Source organism: Danio rerio, chromosome 4 (genome assembly GCF_049306965.1).
Source record: "Danio rerio strain Tuebingen ecotype United States chromosome 4, GRCz12tu, whole genome shotgun sequence".
NCBI lineage: Eukaryota > Metazoa > Chordata > Actinopteri > Cypriniformes > Danionidae > Danio > Danio rerio.
In genome coordinates, this window is record NC_133179.1 from 49,322,445 (window position 1) to 49,350,139 (window position 27,695).

The 27,695-nt window shown below is 39.5% G+C and overlaps 1 protein-coding gene across 8 annotated transcripts in view; it reads left to right on the plus strand.

The window, feature by feature from the left end:
- Window positions 1-4,739: 4,739 nt before the first annotated feature.
- The window catches only part of si:dkey-11n14.1, a 42,607-nt gene continuing 19,651 nt past the window's right edge, over window positions 4,740-27,695 (plus strand). Inside the window, exons 1-9 of one of the 8 annotated variants that reach the window (XM_073947425.1) lie at window positions 4,786-4,807; window positions 5,985-6,096; window positions 6,662-6,760; window positions 7,749-7,840; window positions 7,960-8,100; window positions 8,723-8,807; window positions 19,004-19,199; window positions 19,292-21,089; window positions 27,272-27,445. In XM_073947425.1, coding sequence (XP_073803526.1) covers window positions 19,166-19,199; window positions 19,292-21,089; window positions 27,272-27,445 — 2,006 coding nt within the window. In that variant the 5' untranslated portion in view covers window positions 4,786-4,807; window positions 5,985-6,096; window positions 6,662-6,760; ... (2 more) ...; window positions 8,723-8,807; window positions 19,004-19,165. Of the gene's footprint in view, window positions 4,808-5,984; window positions 6,097-6,661; window positions 6,761-7,748; window positions 7,841-7,959; window positions 8,204-8,722; window positions 8,808-19,003; window positions 19,200-19,291; window positions 21,101-27,271; window positions 27,446-27,695 lie in introns of those variants that run through there. The other 7 variants (XM_073947423.1, XM_073947424.1, XM_068219827.2 and 4 more) reach the window with 7 other exon arrangements.

Here is a 27,695-nt window from a genome sequence, read left to right on the forward strand (position 1 = left end):
TGCCTCTTACTTTACCCACAAGTTCCTTTTTCTGAGTGTCTGATCTCCAGACATAATTAGCAGTTCGCTGTGGTCCAGTTTGGAGGAGCCCACATTTCTGAGGCGGACCACTGATCTTTCACAGTGCCCCTCAATATTCGGATGCTCTAGGCCTTTCAAGCATCACTGCTCCACTCCACAACCATCTCACTCAACACCTGCCTACCTGTACAGGTGCCTAGTCTTCTGCGACAAAATTCCTGGCTTAGGTCGCTCCCGCTGGCCAACGAGAGTCTTACCCGTCTTTGGAATAATGTCTCATGGAGACCAGTTACTGCTCTTCTCCACTGCAACCTCCTTCTCAGTTTTCCTTCAGAACTTGGTATCTCTGATGTTAGGGAATCATGCACTAAAGAACCATGTGAGCCATTGAGACCACATTCTAGAATTTACCAATGAGACAGGTTTTATTAAGTTTAAAATCAATTTGACCTCCAATAATAGTTTTAAGTAAAGTTCGACATCTTCACTCCCATCCACTCAGCGCTATGGTCTGCTTAGTCTGCAGGCAAAGCTGTAGGGCACTACGATGGTGGAGACTAAAAAACAAGACACAGTTGGGTTATTATTCATAAAACACAAATTATGACATGGCCTACCATGTGATATAATTGTTCAACATTATTGCTATATCTCATGGTTCATATTAGGCATTGACCCCACATATTTGTTTAATATGTTTTTTTATATCTGAAATGCAATGTTTTATTATCAATTTCTTTCTTGGTGTTTATCATTTTAAATATAGAGAAATTGAACTCACTTCATCTTGTTCATTAACATCCACTAAGTGTCCATGATTTTTCTTTGACCCTAGATGATGGCCTAGATAGTCTTATGCTGCTGACTTTCATAGATAAAAACAGCCAATGTAAGCCATAACAATTTTTTTTTAAATCATTATTATTACTAATATTATTATTCTATTTAGTTTTTGCCCCTAAACTCAATCTTGTCCTCTCACACCAAATCTCAGTTCCTCAAAGTGTCACTTCCCCAAAGTGTTACAAGTCCAACTATTTTTCTAGTTTCTATCTCATCTGTTTAATGTCTCTGTCTTTCTCTCTCTCTATGTATATAATATTTTTCAAACATATTTCAATATATTTTAAACATATCTTCTTCTTTTTCTTATCAAACCATAACTTGGATTTCTTTATTTCTAAGCTTTTAAGTTTTTCATATCCATATTTTTTATCTTCCTTACATATTTTCTCATTAACTCGTCAGTTGATCAATTTTAAACTGTCACATTTTCTTCTAATTTTTCTCTTCATCGACCAGAGACTTATGCCAATTTTATCTCTTTGCTGTTTAACAGCTCATCTCGAAGTCATTTTCCTAATTTTTTCTCTAATGTATATATTCTTATGTTTCTTTAGTAGCTGGTCTTTATGTTGTATTTTAATTTCTCTTTATTTTTCCTATTAGTATTATTAATTTATTTGTTCTTATTGTTCTAGTCAACAACTACTGGTCTATTGTTTAAGTCATCCTCCTCTATTTAGTAAATTCATTTCTTTATGAATATCTTCATTCGTATAGCTTCAAATTCCATTTCAACAAATATAACTGTATTAAGCATATTTCCCATTATTTTTTATTTCACTTGTCTTTTTTATACCGCATTGTAATAGATCTGTTTATTTTGTAACTGATACTATATCCCTAATTATTATATCACAGTCTATCATTATTTAATCAAAACAATTTTAAATACTCTTTTAATATAATTTACTCTCTTCTGCCCCTACTTCAACTGCTTCTTCCCCATGAAAAGGAGTGGCTCCTTTTTTCTGACTTCCTTTTTGTTGTCAGTCTGTCTAAGATTGTCTGCCTGAGCACTTCCTCTTTTTTCTCCCCTCATCTGTCTTTCTACAGCCATTCCAACAAATGCCAAAATCATGCCACATTACAAATTCCAACAAATCTTTTCCATTTCTTACTGCCACAACATCCTTGTGGCCTACTTTTGCTATGTTATTAACTTTATAAAACTCAAAATATCTGTTTCTCAAAATTGTAGCCAATTTTACTGTTCAATCATTGCTCTACTCACATATTTTACACAATTTTCACATTTAAGCTTCTCATATATTGTTTCTCATTTCCTTGACACATTTTTTTCTTCTTAGTTCCAATCATTTACCACTTGTCCCATTGAGTTTTTAATTTTGTTTGGGACATTTCTTAATCAAATATTCTTAATCAAATAAATTATCAATTTTTATACTTTCACTTCCTCAATTTTACAGAGTGTTTTTCACACACACTAATAAACGTCTGTATGTTGCACTTACACAACATACAACATCAACAAAATGTATTTATCCTCTTTCAACAATAAAATTTCACTTGCAAACTTCTTGTACTTTCCCAATTACTGAACTTTCACAATTCTAAATGACATTTAATTGAATATCATATACGCTTATATACAGCCGGCTAAATATCTCTACACTATGCTTATTTCAACTGTTAGTTACTAACGGAACAGACAAACATTTACATAAAAAATGTGCGCTCTATACAAGTGTCAATTTCTTTTTATATTTACATTCGCCTTCCACAGTTAAATTTCTTGTGTCTGTTTAATCGACCACACCTTAACAGAGTTGACTTTTTTTCTGTATCTTCTACAGCGTCACACCTTCAGTGAAGCAAATCATCCACACAGTCACAACCTCGGCGACTAAACTGTCCCTATTTTTAGACTATTTACAATCTGACCCTATAGCTGTCTTTAACGCTTGGACCTCCTAAAACGTTGGGGCTTGCACCCGGACTGTTGGGACCACCCGTTGGCCCGTCCCCGGACTCCCGCCCTTATAGTCCAAAATTCAGGTAAACTGTGGTTCAGTTCAGGTAAAATCACAGTAATCGCAGAGACAGCAGTCACCTGAACAGTACGCCCTAGGATGGTATTCTATTCAATTCAGTGTAGGAGCACAGCCTTCCACCAAACAAGCAAAACAGTCAAAATGTATCAACTTTTGTTCTGATCTACTTAGTGAATGCCATATGACGAAAACATAATAATACCTGAAGCCGCAGTTACCCTGGCTGCACCACACTCGCAGTTACCCTGGCTGCACCACTTCTCTATACTAAAATACTCTAAACTAGTCTTTTTCAAACTACACTCGCAGTTACCCTGGCTGCACCACTCTTCTAAGCTATTCTAAACTACCCTAATATTTACAAACTGGTTAACACTTTAAGCAAATATACATTTAAACTCATAATATTATAACTCATAATAAAATATTAGTAATTTATTAGATACAAATGAATAATTCGATGACAGAGCTCTGGGTTACATTACCCCAATGCAATACAAGAATTACATTCAGGAGGTTCGCAACTAACATACATTTCCTGACTCCAGCATATATACACAACTGATCTTAACAGGTGGAGTTTTGGTGTAACGTCACTTGTCAGTCATTGTTCAGTCCTCCATTGGCCGCACCTTCGACATACTTCCTCTTTTTCTACAAATCATCCGCACAACACCAAAGCATACATCTTTCTGTGTTCTGTGTTCAGTTTTAACACCTCTATTCAGACAGGAAGTTTCTGCAGAGCTGAATTTAATTTTGGACCCGCATCTATCTACTTCTGCAAAAATGCTAATTAGTACGCACAGCACTCACCCACAACATTAGAAGTTCAGTTAATATATGACCCTTACATGACCAATACAGATAATTGTTTGATTAAAAGAAAAAGAGACAAAAATAATAAAAAATTATTCCTATTTTACAACAAGCGCTTGAAGGAGCGGGAGATCCGCGGGCCCGGAGGCGACGGATTATCTCCCACTGGAACCCTCAGATCTGCCCGATTGCCCGCTGCAGTGCAGGGGACAGCTGGGGTGGCTCGCCCTTTTGCAAAGGCTAGCCGTGATCTTAACTGCGCAACAGTCATGGCATCGCAATGATGACATGAACTGCCCGCGAGCAGCGCATTAACATGCTGGACCCCCAGGCATGCAACGCAGTACCCGTGCCCATCATCCTGGGACAGGAAACCACCGCATCCAGAAACGCATGGTCGGAGCGCCATCCTGAAAAGGACGTGCTGCACAACTGTGTTGCTCTTTTTGTGAAATTTGCAACTTTATACGCACCGCTCTGGAGGACCAGACCCAAAGAACGCCAGGTAAGGGAGAAACCCAGCTCGACTGTCTGTCGCTGCGTGTATGCACTCAGGATCGGGAGAATGCTCTCGTTCACTCGAAATCGCTGGATTACAGCAGGAGGAACCCTCATCGACTCTCTCAGAAGGCTGTAATAGTCTCTGAAGCGAAAAGGATGGCATTTCCTTGCTTTCCCTGTGCTCATATGCGAAATTAATTGGCAATAAGGCACACGTGCTTAGGCACACGTGACAGCTTATGCTGCCAATTCAATTGGCATTTCATTGGCCCGTTATATACTCTTTCAGACGATTGGCTTTCTGAAACAAAATCCCCATTCGTGGATTAATAAATAAATCCACTGATAGCATTAAAGTTCCCCAGCCGAAGGGTAACAGCTCTGCTTGATGCTGTGGTTTATCTGAATGCCTGTAACTGATCAGGCCAAACACGCAGCTCATATGATAAGACAGTTTATGCATTGTGAGCTGTTGAACTTTATACCCAGCAATAAACCTTATGTCCTCCTTGAAATAATTCATTAACCAACTTGTATTTCAGAGAAACTGCAGATATTGTCAGCGCCACTTGCGTTCCTGCTGCACAAGAGCGTCTGTACTTCTGCATGTAAGTTTAATACCTCTACCATTACACTTATTTGTGGAGATGATGAAGGGATTTTAGATGTGTAAGTGTGATTTAAATGCCTGTCTGATCCTGAAGCTAAGATTACATGATTAAGTTAAATAATACATAGTTAAACTCAAACTCGTGGATGGGTTCCTTAAACACTGAACGGATGTTTTTCAGTACATTAAAAAATGTCAAATCCTTGTAAGAGTGGTTAAATCTCTCTATGATATAAGATCATGAGAACTGCCATGCAACAAAACAGCAAACCTTCTAATGAACTCCAGAAATCATCTGCTCAAATGACCCTTGACCTGTACTGGGCCCCCGTTGCCCTGCACTGTATATGGCCTGGGTCATTAAGAGGTGGCTCAAGATTCCATGTTTTTATATAGTTTTTATATCTGAATAATTTATGACTTCTAACTAGTCATGTTGGGCATAACTTTGAATATTTCAGTGTGATTGGTCAAGCAGTCTCAATGTCACAGTTGTCACTTGTATTATGAGAATTGTTTTTCATTGATGTGAGTTTTGACTTTAAGATCTTTGTCAAGGATTCATTTTTTGGTCATTGACATTGGTCTTTAGGTTAACATAAGACCAGACAAAGGGCTTTGTGGAGCTTTTATTATCTTGAATAAATGATTGTTTGTCTAAGTTTAGTATTTAAGGTATGAAAGGATTTTTTGGTTCTTTTAACGAGAAAACCCAATGCTGTGTTTGAGTCTCTGAGCTTCTGCCTCACACTCACACTGCAGTGTACTTCTATATGGTGGACTATGAATCTTTAACCCTTAAATTTATTTATGAGCAGTGTTGTTTTTTTCTTTATCTTACAACATTGGACCTTGGATCTTTGAACCTTTGAACATTTAGAAACTCTATATAATATGCATAAATCATATTTTATTTTTTAAATGTAAACAAAAAATGGTTGGGGTGTCGGATCCAGGGTTACACCAACTGCATTAATGATAAGAATTATCTATATATCTCCAGTAGAGTATATTTACATCTGCATGTGGAATGCTGTGAATAGTGTGAAACGACTGAATCTTGGTTTCTTGTCTCCCTCATCATGTGGTCTGTTTCAGTGCGGTGTTGTTAGTGAAGTGAGCATTGATTGCTATAAAGTGTGCTGTTCTTCATCTCAGTATATTGTCATCTCCAGATGATGGTCAGCGGCTGATTGTTTCCTCAAAGCTCTGCTAATGTCTGCATTGGTGTTTTAGCTGCAGTATGGCAGAGGAGCGAGTAAAGGACTCTCTCTCAGAGAAATACAGGTATTGACTCTGTTTTTACACCATTATTTCAACACTTTCTCTGAAAAACAAAGACCAACAACAATGCACTTATTTGTGTTGCTATGGCCTGATCAGAAAATGAACAAAGCATCAGTTTACAACTTCAGGAAGTGTTTAGATCGCTCTAGGTTGCGAACAACTTGATCTGGTGTCATATTTACAAGAGCTAAATATGTATAAATGTGGTGTTTAAAGTCCTGTACAACATCAGAATTAAATCTGAACAGAGAACAGTTTAAGCTTGTGCTTATAGAGGAGATACAATAAAGATTAACAAGAACTTTTTATAAAATCAATACAAATATGTTAAACTTACGGTGTAAAGTTCAGTGAGAGAATTTTAGAAATATTTTTGTCTCTCAGATTTGGAGACTATATTATTTTCTGTATATACAAATTAATGTTTGGTTTTCTTACTTTTTTCTGTGGTGAACAATTTTTCTTTGGATCAGCCAGACTTTCAGCCAACATTTAGTTTGTGGTGAGTTAAATTAAGCTGAAGTTTGTCCTGCAGTTTATTCCTCTGGTGTGTTTGTGTGTTCAGTGTGAGATCAGGATCATCCAGCTCTGTGTCTCTGAAGAGTGACTGGTCAAAAGATGAACCACCAAAGTTCAGTGAGAAATCACCATCATCTGCTCGAAGGTAATTTGTGTTTTACATTAATGCTCACACATGGACTATTTTACAGCATTCATCAGGACAATTTTATTATACTTAAAAAATACTTTAAACACACAGATAAAAAGAAACATGAGGACGCTGTTATATATTTTTCAGACTTGAATTCTTCTGAATGTATTTATTCATACTCCTGATAAGGACAATTGCATAAAACATGTACTTACTGTATGTAACTTTAAATAAAGCATCTGATAAAATGCCATGGTGAGCAGAAAACTGTCAAACTACTTGCTCTACAAACAAGTGTTTGCAAGATTATACAAAACAAAATCATCTAATAAGAAAATATTAGTTTGCAACCATACCTGCCAACACTCCCGTAATTTCCCCCATTAACCAAATACTTCAAATATAGTCTGTGTTAGTGAATGCAAGTCTATTGATGAAATCCAGGCATAACACTGTATGACGTTTTATATGACTGTTCTAGAGCCTACAGCTAATCGATCTGTCAGATTCTGGAGTGCATTACAGGTCTAAAGAAAGTTATAAATCACAATTTATCCTAAATAAAACAAATACATTCATAGATATAGTATATAAGTATATAATGTCACTCACCAGGGAAATAAAGGCCATGTGAATGGTTTGTAAGCACAATTAGGTGCACACAGCATGCCTAGCTGTCACTCAAGTGGCCACGCCCTTAATTATGCAGACTTAATATAACTTTATATAAATAAAATGGATGAATAATAAAAAAAAAAACTTGCCCACCTCACAGCTGTCATGAAGGGTTATATTAGCTATATGTACCAAAATCTAATTTTGTATCAGGCTGTAAACTTGTTTTTAACATCTGCACTTCCTGGAGCCAGCCCCCAAAGGTGAGTTGATGAATTGCAGTTTCAATTACGTTTTTTTTTTTTTTGTAATTGGTAACATATGGAGACTGTAAGGGACTGTATGCGTTCATATATATTTATTGAATTATTTTATACAATTGCAGACATTACAGTAGGCTATTTCACACATGAATACATCGTTGATACACAATACAGATAATTGATCTGCAGTCATAATCAAATTATGATTAGAAAGGTTAGTAATGAACATTTATACACAATTATTTATGAGTATAAAGCATCTGTATTATGAAAAGTGCTTTTCATATGATATGTGAACAACAGCAGGCCCTCATACCACCCTCATGGTTGCAGGGCTCTGACGGTGCTCCTCTGGTTCCTTCTTGCACAAAGGTGGAGGTAGTAATCCTGCTGCAAGATTATTGCCCCTTCTACAGCCTCCTCCACATCTCCTGATGTACTGGGGTGTCTTCTGGTAGCGCCTAAATGCCACTTGTGGGTTGTAGACTCCGTCTCATGCTACCACTAGAGTGAATGCACTGCCAACCAAAAGTGACCAAAGCAGCAGCCAGAAAGCATAGGAACTAAGTAGTTTGAGGTCTTGCTAATTGACTATAAATTATCCCTATTGTCTATTCCATTTTGACTGTTTAGAATATATTACTGTGAATCAACAATTCAGTAAAGAGAGACATTTCTGAATGAATCAGTTGTTCGAATTTTTGATTGAATCAAATGACTCAAGGAATTTGGTTATACATTAAGACATTTACAGACACCTTATTCAGAGTAAATTTTAGTAAATAATGTACTTTTTTAATATTTTCATGTCAATAAAAAGATCATTCACATACATTTAAATTCTGTAATAATTTACTCACTTGTGGAAAATAAAATGTTTTGATAATGTTTATAACTATAATGTAAATGTATCTAAATACATATTAAATACATATATTTTATAAAGTACATTGTGAAAATGTCAAGCTTAAAAGTAAACCAAACATTTCTATGAATGTGTGTGTGTGTGTGTGTGTGTGTGTGTGTGTGTGTGTGTGTGTGTGTGTGTGTGTGTGTTTGCCTCAAAATGTATTACAGTAGTTTTATTTGTTAACAGTGTTGAATATGAATTACCATATTCAGGAGACAAGACTCACAGAAGCCACAAAGGTTTTACAAAGGATCTCCCGAGGATCTTCCAGGTAGGAACAACTGAAATATAGGTCACTAAAATAACTATATGAAACAGATAATATATTTTCTCAAGACTTTTGAGAACTTTATCTCACCAAAAACTCTCAGGGAATCTCAGTTGCAATACATATGCTGATTGATGTTTGTGTCTTTAAAGTGATCAATGTTCAATGAGTTTTAAAATGTATTAAAACTACAGCTGAGTTCTCTTATAGCACATCATTTTGTCTCTTGATTGGTAACCACCATTCAAATGTAATAGTGCAAAGTTAAACTTATCAACAGTAAAAATCAATACAAGATTATTTAATCTTATTTAAAGCTAATCTTACTCATTTAATCATATTTCTTTTCTTTATACCTGCCAAAGCAAGTAAAGAAAATCTAACATTAGAAATCGATACAAAGAGCCCAACCAAAGTTCTCCACAATGGTGACATATAAAAAAAGTTGTTTTGTTGCTGTTTTATTACAAAACATAAATAACTAAAACATGTTATTCTCAATAAGTCTCATATGGACTTTTGTGGACATCTGATAGAAAAAAATTCTGAACGTTTTCTAAACAGGTTAGGTTACTAATATGTGAAGCTGCTGTTGGAAGTCAGTTGTAGTTTTGTGTTTCTCTTCTGTGATTCACAGCAGGTGTTTGTCGTCAGTGCTCATTCATCACTTAATTAATCACTTTATTGTTTCATTAACATTACCTCTATGGCTGAGTAAAGCTGCAGTCACCCTTGACTTTTCTCCCCATAGACAACCATTCATACTCACGCAGTTGTGTCAGACCGGAAACGCAGGGTCATGCTTTAGGTTTCGCAGGTCGCTGCGGTGCAAAGTTCAATCTTGGTGAACTATGACCTGTGAAATCGCATCACTTGACTGCATAAGACCAATCGAGGATCAAAACATGACCTCTCTGGATGGAAATTTAAATCATTGAACAATTGCTTGCTTTTTTTAATGTCTAATCATCTTGTTTAATCCCGCCCCTTTTCACCACTCCACTTAATGCTGCAATCACACTAGAGTTTGAGCTTGCGAAATTCTGTCATAAAGAGGCGGGATTAAACGAGATAATTAGACATTTTAAAAAGGGAGCGATTGCTCCAAATTTTAAATTTCTGTCGAGAGAGGTCATGTTTTGATCTTTGCAGGTTAGAGTTCCCTAAGCTTTGGGAACTGCGAAACTTGTTGCACGAGCTTGCATTTCCGGTCCGACGCATTCGCCTGCGTGTGAGTGGAAGTCTATGGGGAGAAAAGTCCAGTGTGACTGTAGCTTATCTTTAACTCAGTTTAGAGTTGGACCAAAAACACTAAGCTGAGAAAGTTTTAATCAGATGATTTTGCTGTGTATACATCCTCTTTTAAAGAAAAATGAGCAATTGGGAGGGTGGCGGGAAGCTAAAAAGAAATGTCAGCCAGTGTTGCCAGATTGGAAATGTCAAAGTATCAGAACAGAGCCTTAAAATTATTGTATTTGGAGGATATTTATTATATTCGAGTCAAACAGAGAGTATACTATTATCTAGACACAGCGTTTTGACACAACATGCAAATTACCGCAATACGTAAAAAAAATAATGTAAAAAACTATGCGTACTTTAGTGTGAAGGTTCAATCTCCACATCTGAGTCGCTGTCATCAAATACCTACCTTCGTGTTGCCAGATGTTGAGTGATTCATTTTGCAGTACAAATTATATCCAAGATCCGCAAGATAGGTCATGATAGGTCCACAAAATACTGCTGGTTGGCTTGAAAGCAGTGCACCCTCCCGAATTTTAAACACACTCTGAGGTGTGTGCATGCTTTGTTTTGATAAGATTAATTTTAGAAAAACGTGTTCACATGACACATTTGAATATGGAAAAACAAGAACATTAAGGCAAACTCTAAAAGATCAACCTTAACCTGAAAAACTACTGATCTAAGCACAGCCACGCGCATCAGGAATGGTAAAGGTCCAGTAGGTGATTGTCTTCAGAATTTTTATTTTTTTTGTGCTGTTAAAGTCACTTCACAGTCCAAAAGTACTGATTAAAATAAATGATCTAAATTAATTTATTTGTATTTTTATATTCTGGATGAAGGCAAAAAAAAAAGTTCATTCAATTAAATATTGTCGGATCAACAAATAACTCAATTACGACAGGTATGTCAAACTGTGTGTCAATAAATTTAAATTAGAATTTTTGCGCAGCCTCTTTAGGCAGACAGATACATAGACAGATCACTCGCGCATAAACGTGAAGCACGGATCTACCGCTGACAGAGAAACGTCATCCTGCAAGCTCTGCATCAACCTGAACTTGGCCTTGAATGCATGAAAAGAAAGATTGTTTCTGAAAGGACTTCTGCCAAAAATGCAGAATCAAAACTTTTCTAAACCCTGAATCAAAATAGGAATTACTTTTGCACGCTGGAGGGCAATGACGTCATGCAGTTTAAAACAACGACAACATTTGATTTATATTCACACAATTGTTCATTTTTGAACAGTGACAGCCTGTGACCGTTTTGGGGAAATATAATTCCTGTACCCGCTGGCCTGTCAACAACTACGTTTGATAAAGTGCGTGTTTCCACAGAGTTTTCTAAGTGGTGAATGACATGATCTAGTATTATCTAATCAGTGCACAGTCGCTTGTTCATGACTTAAAGGTGCAGTAGGTGACTGTCTTCAGAAACATTTGTTGTTGTGCTGGTTGAAAGTCTCTTCACATTCCAATAGTAATGATTAAAGTAAATGATCTAAATGTATGTACATGTATTTTTATATTTTTAAGCACAAAACTAAAAAATGTTCATCAAATTAAATAGAGTCGGGCCAACATCTCTCATAATTCTGATAAGTAGGTCAAACTGTCTATTAGCAAATTCAGTATTGAACAACTGCGCAGCCATTTGCAAGCAGCTCTGCCGACCGCTGTTTGTGCATAGACGTGCTGCGCGTTCACGAGAAAGAGAGCACGTGCGGGCGCATGCAGGATCGGCAAAATGCTGAATCAAAACTTTTTAAAAACCTGAATCAATATTGGAGTTACCTTTGCACGCTGGAGAAAGGATGACACCATGGCTGAGGGATTTATCTTAGACAGTTAATGTTTTGTTTTAATACTATTTTAGCTTCACGCAAAGCTGACGTAACGTTGGGTGTTGTTGTTACAAATAGGTTATATCTTCACAGAAGTGTTGTTCAGCCACTAAAATCTTCCTATTGATAAGACTATTTTTAGTTTCATAAGGTCCTTTTACAGCATCAATAATGTAGATTTGTCAGGACATAAAGGAGACCCAAGCGCAAGGGAGTTCAAGGGGATTTATTTAACAGAAGTAAATTAAAAACTCTGCTCTCATTGGCAGTAGGAAAAAAGTCATTCAATAATATCATAGAAAACACAGGCAGTCAGAAATCGACCCTCCTCTGGGCAATTAAGGTCTGGTCAAACGAAAAGACCCTTTTGGTTAAACAGTTGTAATGTAGGAACTATCTATGGACAATAGGGGGAGAAGGGGAGGGAGGGGAACTAAAGGAAGTGTGGAAAACAGGTTTGATACAAGATACATGAAAGACCGGGTGGAAACGTTGCAAATAGGATGGTAATTTAAGTCGGATAGGTGCTGGATTAATGATCTTATCGATAGTGAACGGACCGATAAAGCGAGGTACCAATTTACGAGAAGGGGATTTGAGAGGAAGGTTACGAGTGGAAAGCCAAACCTTTTGCCCACAGACGTAACGAGGAGCATGAGTGCAGCGGCGATTGGCAGAGCGTCGAATACGTTCACCGGAGCGGCGAAGTGCAGACACCGTACTTTCCCAAGTGCGTCTACAGCATTGAATAAACGCTTGAACTGAAGGAACAGCGGTCTCTAATTCCTGAGTAGGGAAAAGAGACGGTTGATAACCGAGACAACACGAAAATGGTGATAAACCGGTAGACGAGGTTGGTAATGAATTATGAGCGTACTCAGCCCATGGCAATTGTTCACACCATGAAGAGGGGTTACGCACGGTAGGACATCGAAGTAATCGGCCTAGATCTTGGTTAGCTCGTTCAGTCTGACCATTAGTCTGATGATGATAACCTGAAGATAGACTAACAGAGGCCCCAAGCTGTTTGCAAAACTCTCTCCAGAATTGTGATGTGAAATGTGAACCGCGGTCGGATAGGATGTCAACAGGTAGCCCGTGAATTCTGAAAACGTTGTTAATGATAGCTTGCGCTGTTTCACGGGCGGATGGAAGTTTGGGCAACGGGATAAAGTGGGCCGCTTTAGAAAAGGGATCAACTACAGTAAGAATAACGGTATTGCCTTTAGACGGGGGAAGCCCCGTTATGAAGTCAAGCGCGATATGTGACCAGGGACGAGATGGGACGGGAAGAGGTCGCAATAATCCGGCAGGTGCGGAATTACTGGAATTGTTCTGTGCGCAAACGTGGGATGATTTGACAAAGCGTTGAACGTCCTGAATCATAGCGGGTCACCAGAAATGTTAACAGATAATGGCTAACGTCCTCCTAATGCCAGGATGTGCCGTTAATTTGGAAGTGTGTCCCCAACGGAGGAAAGCTGCGCGTAAAGGTCTGGCAACGAAGAGTTTACCAGAAGGACAGTTACTGGGAGCTTGGGTGCGAGTGAGCGCTCTTTTAACAGAGTTCTCGATACCCCAGGACACGGCCCCTAATACCTTATCAACAGGTAGGACAGGTTCGGGGGAAGGTTTATTCTCTAACACCGAAAATTGATGGGAGAGTGCGTCAGGTTTGATATTCTTGGTACCCGGGCGATAAGAAATCGCGAAATTAAATAGATTGAAAAACAGTGCCTAAAGAGCTTGACGTGCGTTAAGCCTTTTGACAGATCGAATATATTCAAGGTTGCCGTGGTCCATTCATACGATAAACAAGATAGAGGCACCCTTAAGCCAGAGACGCCATGCACCGAGAGCGAGACAGATGGGGAGAAATTTTCGGTTATCGACATCATAGTTACGTTCAGCTGGAGTGAAACGATGCGAAAAGAAATCGCACGGGTGAACCTTGTTATCTTCCGCGGAGCGTTGGGAAAGTACGGCCTACACCCACATTTGAAGCGTCAACCTCAACTATGATTTGTCTTTCGGGATCAGGGGTGATAAGAATAGGAGCGGATGCGAACATCCTTTTGAGACGGTCGAACGCTTGTTATGCAGAATCTGACCATTCATAACAAGATTTAGCCGATGTTAGTGCCATGAGAGGAGCAGCAATCTGGCTAAAGTTACGGATAAAGCAACGATAAAAGTTAGAAAATCCCAAGAAACACTGGAGAGCGACGCGAGACTCAGGAATGGGCCATTCGGTAACGCCGCGAAGCTTGGCGGGGTCCATACTAACGCCCTTAGCCGAGTTAATATACCTGAGAAATGGTACAGAGCTAGTATGAAAATCGCATTTCTCTGTCTTGACAAAAAAGACGGTTCTCGAACAGACGTTAGAGCACACGGCGTACATGCTGGATGTGAGTAGGTAAATCTGGTGAAAAAAATGAGGATGTCATCTAAATAGACGAAGACAAAACGATAGAGCATATCACATAGTACGTCGTTAATGAGTGCCTGAAATACAGCGGGAGCGTTTACCAGCCCAAAGGGAAGGACCTGGTATTCAAAGTGGCCGAAGGGTGTATTAAACGCAGATTTCCACTCATCTCCAGCCTTAATTCGCACAAGGTGATAAGCATTGCGCAAGTCTAATTTGATGAAAATGCGAGCCTCTTGAAGGATATCAAAGGCAGTCGACATAAGCGGTAATGGGTACTTATTCTTAATAGTGATCTCGTTAAGCCCATGGTAGTCAATGCATGGGCGTAAAGAGCCATCTTTCTTTTTGACAAAAAAGCAACCAGCACTGGCTGGAGAGGATGACGGAACTATAGTACCAGCGGCTAAAGACTCAGATAAATATTTAATGAGCGCCTCCCTCTCTGGTGCGGATAAGGCGAAGAGACGCCCCCGAGGGGGAGTGGTACCTGGAAGTAGATCAATACTGCAGTCATATGGTCTGTGAGGAGAAAGTGCCCCGGCCCGGGACTTACTGAAGACCGCTCGCAGATTCCTCCTGTAACACAGAGGAAAAGGAGACTGGAGACACAGCAGATACAAGACAATTTGTATGACAAGACAGACTCCATAAGACAATAGATCCCTTAATCCAGTCTATTTGAGGATTATGTTTAACTAGCCAAGAATGGCCCAAATCTATGGGTGTTGAGGGAGAACAAAAAACAAAAAAGGTTAAAGTCTCTTGATGGTTGCCAGAAACATGTAAACTCACCAAGGTGGTGGAATGAAGCACTTTAGATAAGACACTGCCATCAAGCGCATACACAGTGGGCGTGTCCCTAAGTGGCTGGAGTGGTACTTTATGTTTAGCAGCAAAAGACTCATCAATGAAACTCTCCTCAGCGCCGGAATCCAGCAGCGCAGAGCAGGAAACAGAGGACCCCTCTCGGCAAAGTGTGACAGGTAACAAAGTTGTAGTACAGGTGTTAGGGGACTGTGTAGAAGCGCTCGCCATGAGGTCCCAATTCACTGGTGAGTGTTGGCTTTTACTGGGCACACGGAGCAACAATGTCCAGAATCTTCGCAGTACAGACACAATCCCGAATGAATGCAACGTTGTCTCTCGGAGGGAGACAAGTGAACCCCTCCCTCCTCCATGGGAACGGGGGAGGATACGCGCCTCTCGAGGGTTTAGAGTCCTGCGCTGGAGAAATCCCTCTGACGTAAGTGTGTAGAGAGCGAGCGCGTCTACGCAGCGCCAAACGCTTGTCCATCCGGATAGAGAGTTCAATCAGGGAGTCCAAGTCGGCGGGAAGATCGTGAGCATAGAGTTCATCCTTTAACACAGCGCTAAGCCCATCCAGTCCAGGAAGCGGGCAGAAAGGTAGTGGAGTGGGTGCGAAACTCAATCGCATAATCGGTGACGGGGCGGTGGCCCTGGGGGAGAGTGGAGAGAAAGCGTGATGCTTCACGAACATTGACCAAACGATCAAAGACCTTTAGCATCTCTTCTTTAAAGGTGTCAAAGTGAGTACAAATCTCCGACTCTGCTTCCCACAAAGAGGTTCCCCAGTCCCTCACTCTGCCCGACAGGAGAGAGATAATGCATGCGACACGGGATCGATCCTCAGCATACGTATAGGGCTGCAGGGAAAACACAACCTCACATTGGGTGAGAAAAGCACGACACTGTGTTGGCTCACCCGCATAACTGGACAGATTATTGACCCTCGGCTCCGACAGAAAGCGGGCCGGCTGTGGGAAACCCGGATCGTGACGTAGTGTGTGAACTTGTTTGGAGAGGTCAGCTTTCTGAGCGGCCAGGCTTTCAACAGTGTGTCTCGCAGCGCTGAGTTCTTCGGCATGTCTGCCCAACATCGCTCCTTAATGTTCGACCGCAGAGAGGATTGGAGACTCCCTCGCTGGGTCCATGAACTGACTTGTTAATTCTGTCAGGATATAAAGGAGACCCAAGCGCAAGGGAGAAGTTCAAGGAGATTTATTTAACAGAAGTAAATCAAAAACTCTGCTCTCATTGGCAGTAGGAAAAAAGTCATTCAATAATTTCATAGAGAACACAGGCAGTCAGAAATCGACCCTCCTCTGGGCGATGAAGTACTGGTCAAACGAAAAGACCCTCTTGGTTAAACAGTTGTAATGTAGGAACAGACCTCAGGGAGCCGAGAAGATGATGAGACCTCACTCGAGCATGGACTGTGGGCAGAGCAGAAGTGAGCCAGAGCATAGATGATCGGATAACAAGTGGAAAGAGAGGCAATACAGGACTAGACGAGATGAAGAACAAAATGCATAGATTTCTTGAACAGAGAGAACCGGTAACACACGTTGCTCTTGGACACAGAAACAATTAACAAGCACAGAATGAGGGAGAAGGGGAGTCTAAATAGCCAAATAATCAGGGAGAACAGGTGAGAGCAATGGGGACGGGGAAACAAGAGAATTGATAACAGGTGAAACTGCATACAATTGACAATACACAAGAGGGAGACAGAGAAAACACAAAAAACCTGACAAGATTTTAATTAGTTTTACAACAAAACACAAGTAAATACCGCTACTCCACCTAGTCTCTCCCTAAATTGTTTACCATGCAACTCTAAATATTTGCTCTGAAATAGCATGTCAGTTTGGCTTAGTAATGTGCAATTCCTGCATGCCGCCGGACAAGTCAAGCACTAACGTTAGTCGCTTCTAACACATGAGAGAGGGTTTTTTTGCTGTCAACTGTTTCAGGAGGCGTGCCTCTGGACGGCAGGGGAGGGACTGTGATTCAGAAATTGATGCTAAGATGTTAGCATTGTGGAAGATTAGCTACTGCACCTTCAAGGATACGTGGCTTTGGACAGCAGCAGAGGGTTGTAACATTTCTAAGCTATTGTGCTAATGCTAGCATTCTGGCAGATCACCTACTGCGCCTTTAAGTTGTGAGAGAGCCATTCTCCACGTTGATTGGCTGAAAAGATGTTACATGAGATAGGAAATGTATCTAACTCCACGTTCTCCTCAGAGACAGTAGAGAAAAGATGCAGCTAGATCAATAAGTATTGAAGCCATAAGATTACAATGAAATTAATTTTAAATACCATAAAATTCTGAAATTATCGTACATTATAGGATTTTTCTCATTACTCATTATACACATTTGATAATAATTTAAAAGCCAGGATGATTAGACTACATTGTGAACTTCATATAAAGTAGTTGTGGTGAGGGGGGCAAGGTCCACTGACATCTGCAGCCAAGTAAGAAAGTAGATCAAGTTCAAATAACATTTACCTGTGTCTACCTGTTTTACAAGAAAAGTTTTCCATTTGTCTTAAATGCAGTGAGACACTGAGAAACCAAGATACAGATATTTGCTTTGAGTTTGAGACAGTAAAAAAAATCTAACGATAACCCTGACTCTTTCTTTACCTAAAAGAACCTCTTTATTGTGTCAGTGGTATTTATATTTGCACTACGCTTTAATTAAATACAGCGTGTATCAGTTTAATGAAATATACTGTAATTTAATTACACTACCTTAGTGTAGATACAGTACAGTGTAATAACAGTAATCTCTCAGCCATGACAAACAAGTTCAGACATCGGTGCCATTAAACCTCTGTGATTGTAAACAATATCAAAATTAAATTGTTTAAATTCAAAACAAAGCTGAAGCAGAGGTCTGACCCTACCAGGGAAATACCTCACTTTTGTGGGACTTTGGTCCAGAAGTCACTGTTTGTAATAAAGTCACTAAATCATTGACAGTCGGTATACTTGAAGGGTGATTTGCTCAGGCTGCAGCTGGAAGAGACTGTGTTGTGTGGACTGGGCCTGCTCCTGTGAGTGCTTTGACAAGGGGTGCTGTTGAAGCATCACCTGCTGCTCATTGAGAAAAGCAGTACGGTGCAGTTTTCAGTTACACATTGGAGTCTCCAGTAACATCAAAAAAGTAGCTAGATTTGGTGCTAGTCACTTTTTTGAAAATTGTCGCTAAAGCGGTCTGAAAAGTCACTAAATATAAGTCCTAAGTTTTCATTAATTCATGTGTATTTGATGACTACTCTAGATTTGGGGTAATCTTAGGTGCCTATTAGATTTTCACTGGACTCCCAAATTTATCTTTGTTTTTAGCCAAGCTGTCTTTGTTTTTATCAGGGGTGTCCTCTCTGTCCTATAGGGCCTGTATCCTGCAAAGTTTAGACCCAACTTCCTTTAACACACCTGCCTGGGAGTTTGGTCACCCCTGATTTAGATGTTTATTAGACTATGGTTTCCACAGTTAAAGCCACTGTTCAGATGTATTTCAGACATTTGTCAGGTTTTTGTCCTCAAACTAATTCTTAGTTTCTTAAACATCTTATCCAAAATCTTTTGTTTTGTTTTGATGTGATTTTTTAATTGTTGTAGCTGTGAAGAATCTGAATGAATCAGTGTAGTGATGCAGAAGTGTAATGTGCTTAAATCCTGCCTGGATCTACTTTAGCTGTGTATTTATCTAAAAAATAACCTTTGAATGTTTATCAGCTAATCAGAATCATGCATTTAACAGACTCATAGTATGATGTATTACAATGTATTTTGAATTATTGAGTAGTTTGTTTATGTACAACTGTGTGTGAATAAAAATTATTTTCTGCAACCATAGAATCTTGAGAGCAAAATTATCAGATATCTAAAGAATGAACTGGAAAAGTTTAAGAAAATCTTACAAGAAGAAAACAGACAAGACTTTGTAAAGCACTTTAATGAAAACAGAAGCATAATTACAGAAGCAGCTCTTGATCTCACACTCTTCTTCCTGAGAGAGATGAAGCAAGATGAAGCAGCTGATACTCTCGAGGGTAAGACTCATGGCCATCTGTCAGACTGTCACTTACAAATATAGCTGGAAAGTCTAGACTATAACTATCTGTTTCTTTTTTCCTGTGTTTAGGTGAGCTGTTCTTCATTAATCAGCTTAAATGTGGCCTGAAGAAGAAATATCAAAATGTGTTTGAAGGAATTGCACAGCAAGGAGACTCCACACTTCTGAATAACATCTACACAGATCTCTATATCACTCAGGGTGCGAGTGAACAGGTCAACACTGAACATGAGATCAGACAGATTGAAGCTGCTTCCAGACGTCATCAGTCACTAGAGATACAGGTTGAATGCAAACATTTGTTTGAAGCAGCTGAACAAGACGAGCAGATCAGAACTGTCCTGACAACAGGAGTTGCTGGCATCGGGAAATCAGTCTCTGTACAAAAGTTTGTTCTGGATTGGGCTGAAGGAAAAGAAAATCAAGACATCAGCTTCATATTTCCTCTTCCATTCAGAGAGATGAACTTAATGGAGAAAGAAAACCAAAGTTTAAAAGACCTCATAACTCAGTTTTTCCCACAGACTAAAGGACTGAACCTTACAAGAAGCACACGATTCAAAGTGCTGTTCATCCTTGATGGATTGGATGAATGTCGTCTTCCTCTGAACTTTGCTGGTAATGAGACGTGTCGTGATGTATCTTCAGCAGTCTCTCTTGATGTTCTCCTGACGAAACTCATCAAGGGAAATCTGCTTCCTTCTGCTCTCATATGGATCACCAGCAGACCAGCAGCTGCCAATAAGATTCCTGCTGACTGTATCGACCGGCTGACAGAGATACGAGGATTCAATGATGCCCAAAAGGAGGAGTACTTCAGAAAGAGACTCACAGATCAGAATCAGGCCAGAGAAATCATTGATCACATTAAACAGTCAAAGAGTCTCTTTATTATGTGCCACATCCCAGTCTTCTGCTGGATTTCAGCCAATGTTCTCCTGAACATTCTCAAGGAGAACAGAAATACTGAACTGAAACACAGGGATAATTCTGAAACACTGCATGAATCTCCCAAGACTTTGACACAGATGTACACACATTTTCTCCGCTTTCAGATCCAGCATAGCAGAAGAAAGTATGATGGAGAAAACACAGCAGATGTTTCCTGGGATCCAAACCTCATCCTTTCACTGGGAAAACTGGCCTTCCAGCAGCTGGAAAGAAACAATGTGATCTTCTATGACAGTGATCTGAAAGACTGTGGCATTGACGTCTATAAGGCATCGGTGTACTCAGGCATGTGTACCCAGATCTTTTGGGAGGAGACAGGAATCATTCTTGGTACCATGTACTGCTTTCTTCACTTGAGCATTCAGGAGTTCATTGCAGCCCTTTATCAACATCTGTTTCTAGACAGTGACAAGAAACATCTATCTATTTTTAGACAGAAAAGTAAAAATAAAGTCATGACAGATTTGCTGAAGACTGCAGTAGACAAGGCTCTGGAAAGTGAGAATGGACATCTGGACCTTTACCTTCGCTTCCTTCTCGGTCTGTCACTCCAGTCAAATCGACAACTCTTACGAGGCCTGTTGACACAGCAGAATGACAGAGACCAGAGCAAAGAGGAAATAATTGCGTACATCAAGCAGAAACTTGAAGGAAATCTGTCTCCAGAGAGATCCATCAATCTGTTCTACTGTCTGAATGAACTGAACGACCAAACTCTGCTGAAAGAGATTCAGTCTCACCTCAGTAGTGGAAGTCTGTCATCTGCTGACCTTTCACCTGCCCAGTGGTCTGCTGTGGCCTTTGTGTTGTTGACCTCAGAGGAGGAGCTGGAGGAGTTTGAGCTTCAGAAATTCCAGAGATCAGACGAGTGTCTCATCAGACTGTCAGCAGTCATCAAAACCTCCAAAAGAGCTCTGTAAGTCAAAGTCCTTCTTTCATCTAAATAGATGTTTGCTGATATTAAATAATACAATAATAATGATATTGAACATGCACAATATTGATATTGTCGGCACTTCAAAATACTGTGATTGATTGTTTATTATTTAATATTTTAGTGTTTTAATTACATTCAGATTAATGTATTGGCAGTGGTTGTTTAAGTGATAGTTTACCCAACAATGTAAATTGACTCATTTACTCACCCTCAAGCTGTTATAAACCTTTCTAAAAGTTTCTTTCTCCAGTTGAACATAAAAGAAGATGATTTGAAGAAAGCTGGAAACCTGTAACCTTTGACTAACATAACATTTGTTTTTCCAACTATGGAGGTCAATGGCTAATGGTTTTCATGTTTAAAAAATAGTTTGTGTTTATCAGAATAAAGAAAGTCATAAAGCTTTGGCACCACTTGAGGGAAAGTAAGTGTTTGCATTAACTATCTCTTTAAAAACAAATAAACCATTAAACTACATTATCTATTAGCAGTAGCTGATGTTATTGATAAAGCGAAAGCTTATTTGAAGAGTACAGTTTTCTTAACACTTCTATGAAATTTAGTAGATGAATGTAAGAAACTCAGGTCTGCTCAGCATCTGTTGTTATCCTCTGTCATGGAGGATCATTTTATAGCTGACTTGGGAATTTTTATGTGTTGTATTGTTTCTTTTGTGTGGAAATTGCATAAACGTTAGCTATAATACAGTAATACAGTTAGCTATAATACTATAATAATATGATACAGCACCTTTAAAGTCCTTTCTGGTAAGAGTAGAATGATCACACTGATGTTGTTTTCTCCATTTTGTCTATTTTGATCCATCTTTATGCTGATAATTATCAGGTAACAATGATCTATGTCCCTGTTAAGGGATAAAATTTGTTGTTGCCTTTTAGTTCACTCAGGCCCGGATTGGCTAATCGGGTGAACTGGGAGAATTCCCGGTGGGCCGGTCCGTTTTTTTGCCACGAGGGGCGGTGTCCCTAGCTGCTTGCATTCTCAGCAGTTGCACTTTTTTTCATTTATTTATTTATTTGACCATAGCCTCACTCTTTTTATTCATTATTTTGCCGCAGCTCCGCTCTTTTTTATATTTTTTCTCGCAGCCCCGTAAACAAAATGCAGCCTGCAAATTATTAATGATGTAACTATCATCATTCGACTCTAAACAGCGGCACCTTAGTGAATTCGAATAATTAATTTTGATTAATAATACACCTGCTCAATGAAAATCAGATGATTCATTACATTAATAAATCTGACATAACTTGATCAGAAATTTAAAAAGGAGAGAAAAAGATTAAGCCATCAGTAAAAGTCTTGCAGGTCATAGTGCCATATTTGTTCATTGTACAATTCATTCCAGCCACATATTATCAACAGCGCCACTGTGGTCCAGTGGTCAGCACGTTAAAATATGACACGGCCTACCCGTGTTCGAACCTCATCTGAAAAATTATTATTATTTTTTTTTTCTTTTTTTTTATTGTTAAGACATATAATACTGTTAGGGTTGTTGGAAATTTGAAGTTCTAAAGCAGCTGTTTTCTTGAAAAATGACGTGAAAGTGTCCTTAGAAACTGAATTGGAAATGACCTTATTTTAATAGTCAGTCGTGAACTGAGATGGGCCGGTCCAAGGCTTGAAACTCCAGGGCTGAAAAGGAGTCCCACTCCGGCCCTGCGTTCACTTATGTTGTAGTGTCTACTATAAAGGTCAATAACTTACTCACAACTATCCTTTAACTTAGTCCCTTCTTTACATTGTAATTTAACAAGGGGTGGAGAGTAACTGGGCCAACTAACAGGGGTAACATGAGGAAAAACTAGGGTGGCAAACAGAGCACACACACACACACACACACACAAACACACAACAGTACAAGGACAGGCCAACCAGGACCATGACATAGCTCACTTCTAGGAGCAGATTCCAGATGATCCTCAGAGGAAAACTCAAAACAAGAGTGAGTTCAGCAAGCTGGAGATACTACAGTGGACAAGAGTGATGGGTGAGAGATAGGGAGGAGGTCAAAGACAAGGTAGGGACTACTGGACAGTAAACCAGGGCAGATCCTGTGGATCAGGATAAACAGCTGGCGCACAGAGCTATAGTGAAGCTGGTAAAACTCTCCATGATGATGCAGGTGTAGCAGAAGCCCAACTTTGTGGAGGTTTCAAACACCCTTAGATTGCCTGGGTGTCCTTAAATGTTGCATTCACAATTGGCATCTGTAAAAGTATAGGAATGTGGCTCGTGGTCCTCAACAGCTGGATCACAGTACCCTAACAGCTGGGGTTATGGTAGCCATCTTTTTAAGTGGGGAGGCAGACATCTTGGAAAGGTACTTAGGGTTAGCAGCCATGGCAGGCGTTGAAGCTACATGATTTGAGAGTGTTGAAACTGCTGTACTAGAGAGCACTGAAACTGTAGACATGGTTGGATGAGGCTGAGAAGCTGCAGGCAAGATTACAGGGAAGCAGTCCTTATCACTGGCATGGAGGAATCTTTAGAAACAAGAACATACAAACAGCAAACAACAATAAATATGTTAATTTTTTTCCACATAAACATTTCCACAACTTTTAAGAATAATAACAATTCATTACATTTACATAGTGCTTTTCTAGGCACTCTAAGCACTTTACACATAGGGGGGATCTCATCCACCACCAGTGTGCAGCATCCATCTGGATGACGCGACAGCAGCCATTTTGCTCCAGCTGATAGGTGGAGAGGAGGTGATGAAGCCAATTATGACATGGGGAGGGTTTGGAGGCCATGATGGACAGAGGCCAGTGGGCAAATTTGGCCAGGATGCCAGGGTTAAACCTCTTTTTCAAATTGGGATTTTTAACCTCAGGACCTCAATTTAACGTCTCAACCGAAAGACGTTGCTCACTGAGCGCTCAATGGGGCATTAAGACCCACAAAAACTGCAGGTTGGGCACCCCCTGCTGGCCTCTCTAACACCACTTCCAGCAACAACCTAGCTTTCCCATGTGGTCTCCAGGTACGGACCGGGTGCAACCCTGCTTAGCTGCAGTGGGTGACCATGTGAGAGTTGCAGAGAGCTAGCTGCCGGCTACAAAAAGCTAGTTTTTAAAGATGCTACAGAAAATGACTGTTGTTTGTTTGTTAAAATAATAATAAATAAAACATCTTTTTAAAGTATATATTTTTAACAACTTACAGTCAGAGGTGGGTAGAGTATCCAAAGTTTTACTCAAGTAAAAGTAAAAGTACTTTCGGAAATTTTTACTCAAGTAAAAGTAACAATCCTAAAAGTTACTCGAGTAAACGTAAAAAAGTATCTGATGAAATAATTACTCAAGTAAATAGTAATAGGGCTCACCGGCGCTTGAGGACGAGGGCTCACCGGCGCTTGAGGACGAGGGCTCACCGGCGCTTGAGGACGAGGGCTCACCGGCGCTTGAGGACGAGGGCTCACCCGCGCTTGAGGACGAGGGCTCACCCGCGCTTGAGGACGAAGGCTCACCGGCACTTGAGGACGAAGGCTCAAAGAAACTTAAAAATGAAGCCTCAACAATCTTAGAAAAGTAAGGTTCAATGAGTCTTGAAAAAGAATCAGAAAAAATAGAAAACAGTTCAAAAGCAATGGAGGATGAGGACTCAAAGGTGATTTCTGGAGCAGATACTGAACTGACAGTCATGTCAGGCTGAATCTTTAAATGAGCAGGAATACTAAACAAAATCTCTGAACTGCTGATCACTTTGGGCAAAGGCTGTAAGGTTGTGACAATCCTGAGCAAAAAGTCTGGAGTAATGGCTATCTTACTGAATGATTCATGACTAGCAGGTCTCTTAAGGAGAGCCTCCATGTCATCAGCCATCATTGAAAGAGGTCCTGGAGAAACAGTGAACTCAATCAAATTCTCTGGACTAGTGATCACTGCAGGCTGAGATCCTAAAGGATCCATCGATTTAAGCAGAGACTTGACACTGGCCAGAATATTAGAGAGAGTGTCAAAACATTCTACAGCCTCAATAACACATTCAGGAATGATGGTTGTTTGAGGTGGAGATCCGGGGGTGATGCCAATTTTGGGAAATGAATCAAGCTCAAAACTATTACTTTTAAGGTGCATAACAAAATCCCAAAATTAAACAATCTTCAGATCCTCCATCTCCTTCGTAGATAAAGGATGATCCAGACATTGATTAAAGATGTTACTAAGTTCATAGTCAGACAGTCTCAGTCCCACTGACAAGGTCTAAAATGACTGTGCAAAGGCTCCTACCTCCAAACCCTGTTGGCGTTCAGCCACTAATGCCTGGAGACAAAACACTCGCTCCTTCTCAGTTGCAGGTGAAAGAACCTGAAAACTCATCCTCCCAAAAAACAGCAAAACCAAAAAAATTCTGCTGCTGGATTTGAATGGCCTTAGGATTATGTCACGAAATAGGGAATGATCACAAAATGCAAAAATCCAAGTGCAGCAGTTTATTATAACAAAGGATGCAAATTTAGTCCAAACAAGAGAACAGGCAAAAATCCAAAAACGAGTAAATGCAAAAACAGGGTAGGAGTGCTAAAGAGTACTAACGAAAACAAACACAAAAAAGAAATCAAGAATTATCAAAATAAAAAAACTAGATGACCAGACAAACATACCAAACGTGAGGAGCTAACAAAATCCTAAGGCAACTAAAACAGAGAACAAGAGGGTTTATAAAGACAGGACTAAATTAACAAACATGAAACAGCTGTAACATAACACAATCAGTGATACAAAGGATTATCGGAAATGAAGTGAAACTACAAAACAAACAAGTGCCCTCAAGTGTCCAAACTAGGGCACTGCAACAGGTGTGACATATATATGTCATCTAACAAGAAGGAACTTGTTTTCCTTTTCCATACACAACCAAGCAAAATGCTACACTTATCACCACGGTTTGACACACAGCTCAATTGTGAAAACACTAATTTCTACACTAATTACTAACCAACCACTGTACTATAGGCCTATAAATAGGTCAAAGGTTATGGGACACCAGGCTGTTTTGGTCAAAAAAAAAAAAAGAAAAACTTCTCAAATACTCTCATACTCACCTTATCTAAATCCTAAATTTCTCTAGAAAAGAAATTGTTCTCTGCCTGCCGCTGTAAAGTGTATGATGGCCAACCCTATAGCATGACACTTATTTAGGCAAAGGATGCTTTTCCTTCCAAGACCCCCCTCACACAATTGTGTTCTTTACTGTATTCTAAAGATCATACTTTAACTTTACGTGTTTTTTAAATCATTTTTACATACAGTAACGGTATGTTATTCATTCATTTTCTTGTTGGCTTAGTCCCTTTATTAGTCCCTTATCCAGCAAGTTTTTACGCAGCGGATGCCCTTCCGGCCACAATCCATCTCTGGGAAACATCCACACACACACACACTCATGCACTACAGACAATTCAGGCTACCCAATTCACCTGTACCACATGTGTTTGGACTGTGGCAGGGATAACATGCAAACTCCACACAGAAACGCCAACTGAGCCAAGGCTCAAACTAGAGACCTTCTTGCTGTGAGGCGACAGCACTACCCACTGCGCCACTGCTTTGCCCTTACACCAATAATGTTTGGCCTAATAAATATTTTATGTTTCTACATGTGATTGGTGTTTACAATTTACCTTTTCCCCCTCTCAGCAGATTATTTACACAGCAGAACTCTGTATTGAACTGTATAAGCCTATGAAAGAGCAAAGAGCTTTAGAACAACAGTGTTGACATGCTATATCCGAAAGTGTTATATTATAAAAGAAGTGTTCGCCGTTTGATGCAAATGCTTGTGTGTTTATGGCATTTTAAATGCAGTGTTACATTTTAAAGGAGATGTGATGCCTGCTGTATTTTTTGTGTGCAGTTTTGAGAATTGTGTGTTTTGAAAAGGAGATGCTGTTTTGAAAATGTGTGTAAGCAGTTGGAAAGAAATTGAAATAAAGAGTTTGGCTATTGAAACATCTAAAGGAAGCTATTTAATTGTGTTTTATGGACATAAATTATATTTAAAGCTAAAATCGCTAGATGTGCTCACTTATTAGTGAAGTTATATCAGTCACTACAGTCATATGTGCTTCAAACTATTAAACACACCAGATGAACACATCAATATTGTTTTTGTCCTCTACACAGGCTACAGGGCTGTAATCTCAATGTTCGGTGTTGTGAGAGTTTGTCTTCAGCTCTACAATCCTCAAACTGTTTGCTGAGAGAGCTGGACCTGAGTAACAATGACCTGCAGGATTCAGGAGTGAAGCTTCTCTCTGATGGACTGAAGAGTCAACACTGTAAACTGGAGACACTGAGGTAAATGATTCTTCACTCAACAGTAACTGCAAAAAGCTACATATTAGGGCTTTTCATACATACAAATGTTAACCCTGGGCAGGGCCACTGCTGGCCAAAAGGGTGCTGTATGCGAAAACTTACTGTGATGCCGTCACAGAGGAACAAAAACATACAAACATATTTATTTAAACATGTATTTATTTAATTATATATATAAATATGCATACAAACACTCAAAATTATACTTAAATGTTAAAATATTTACATT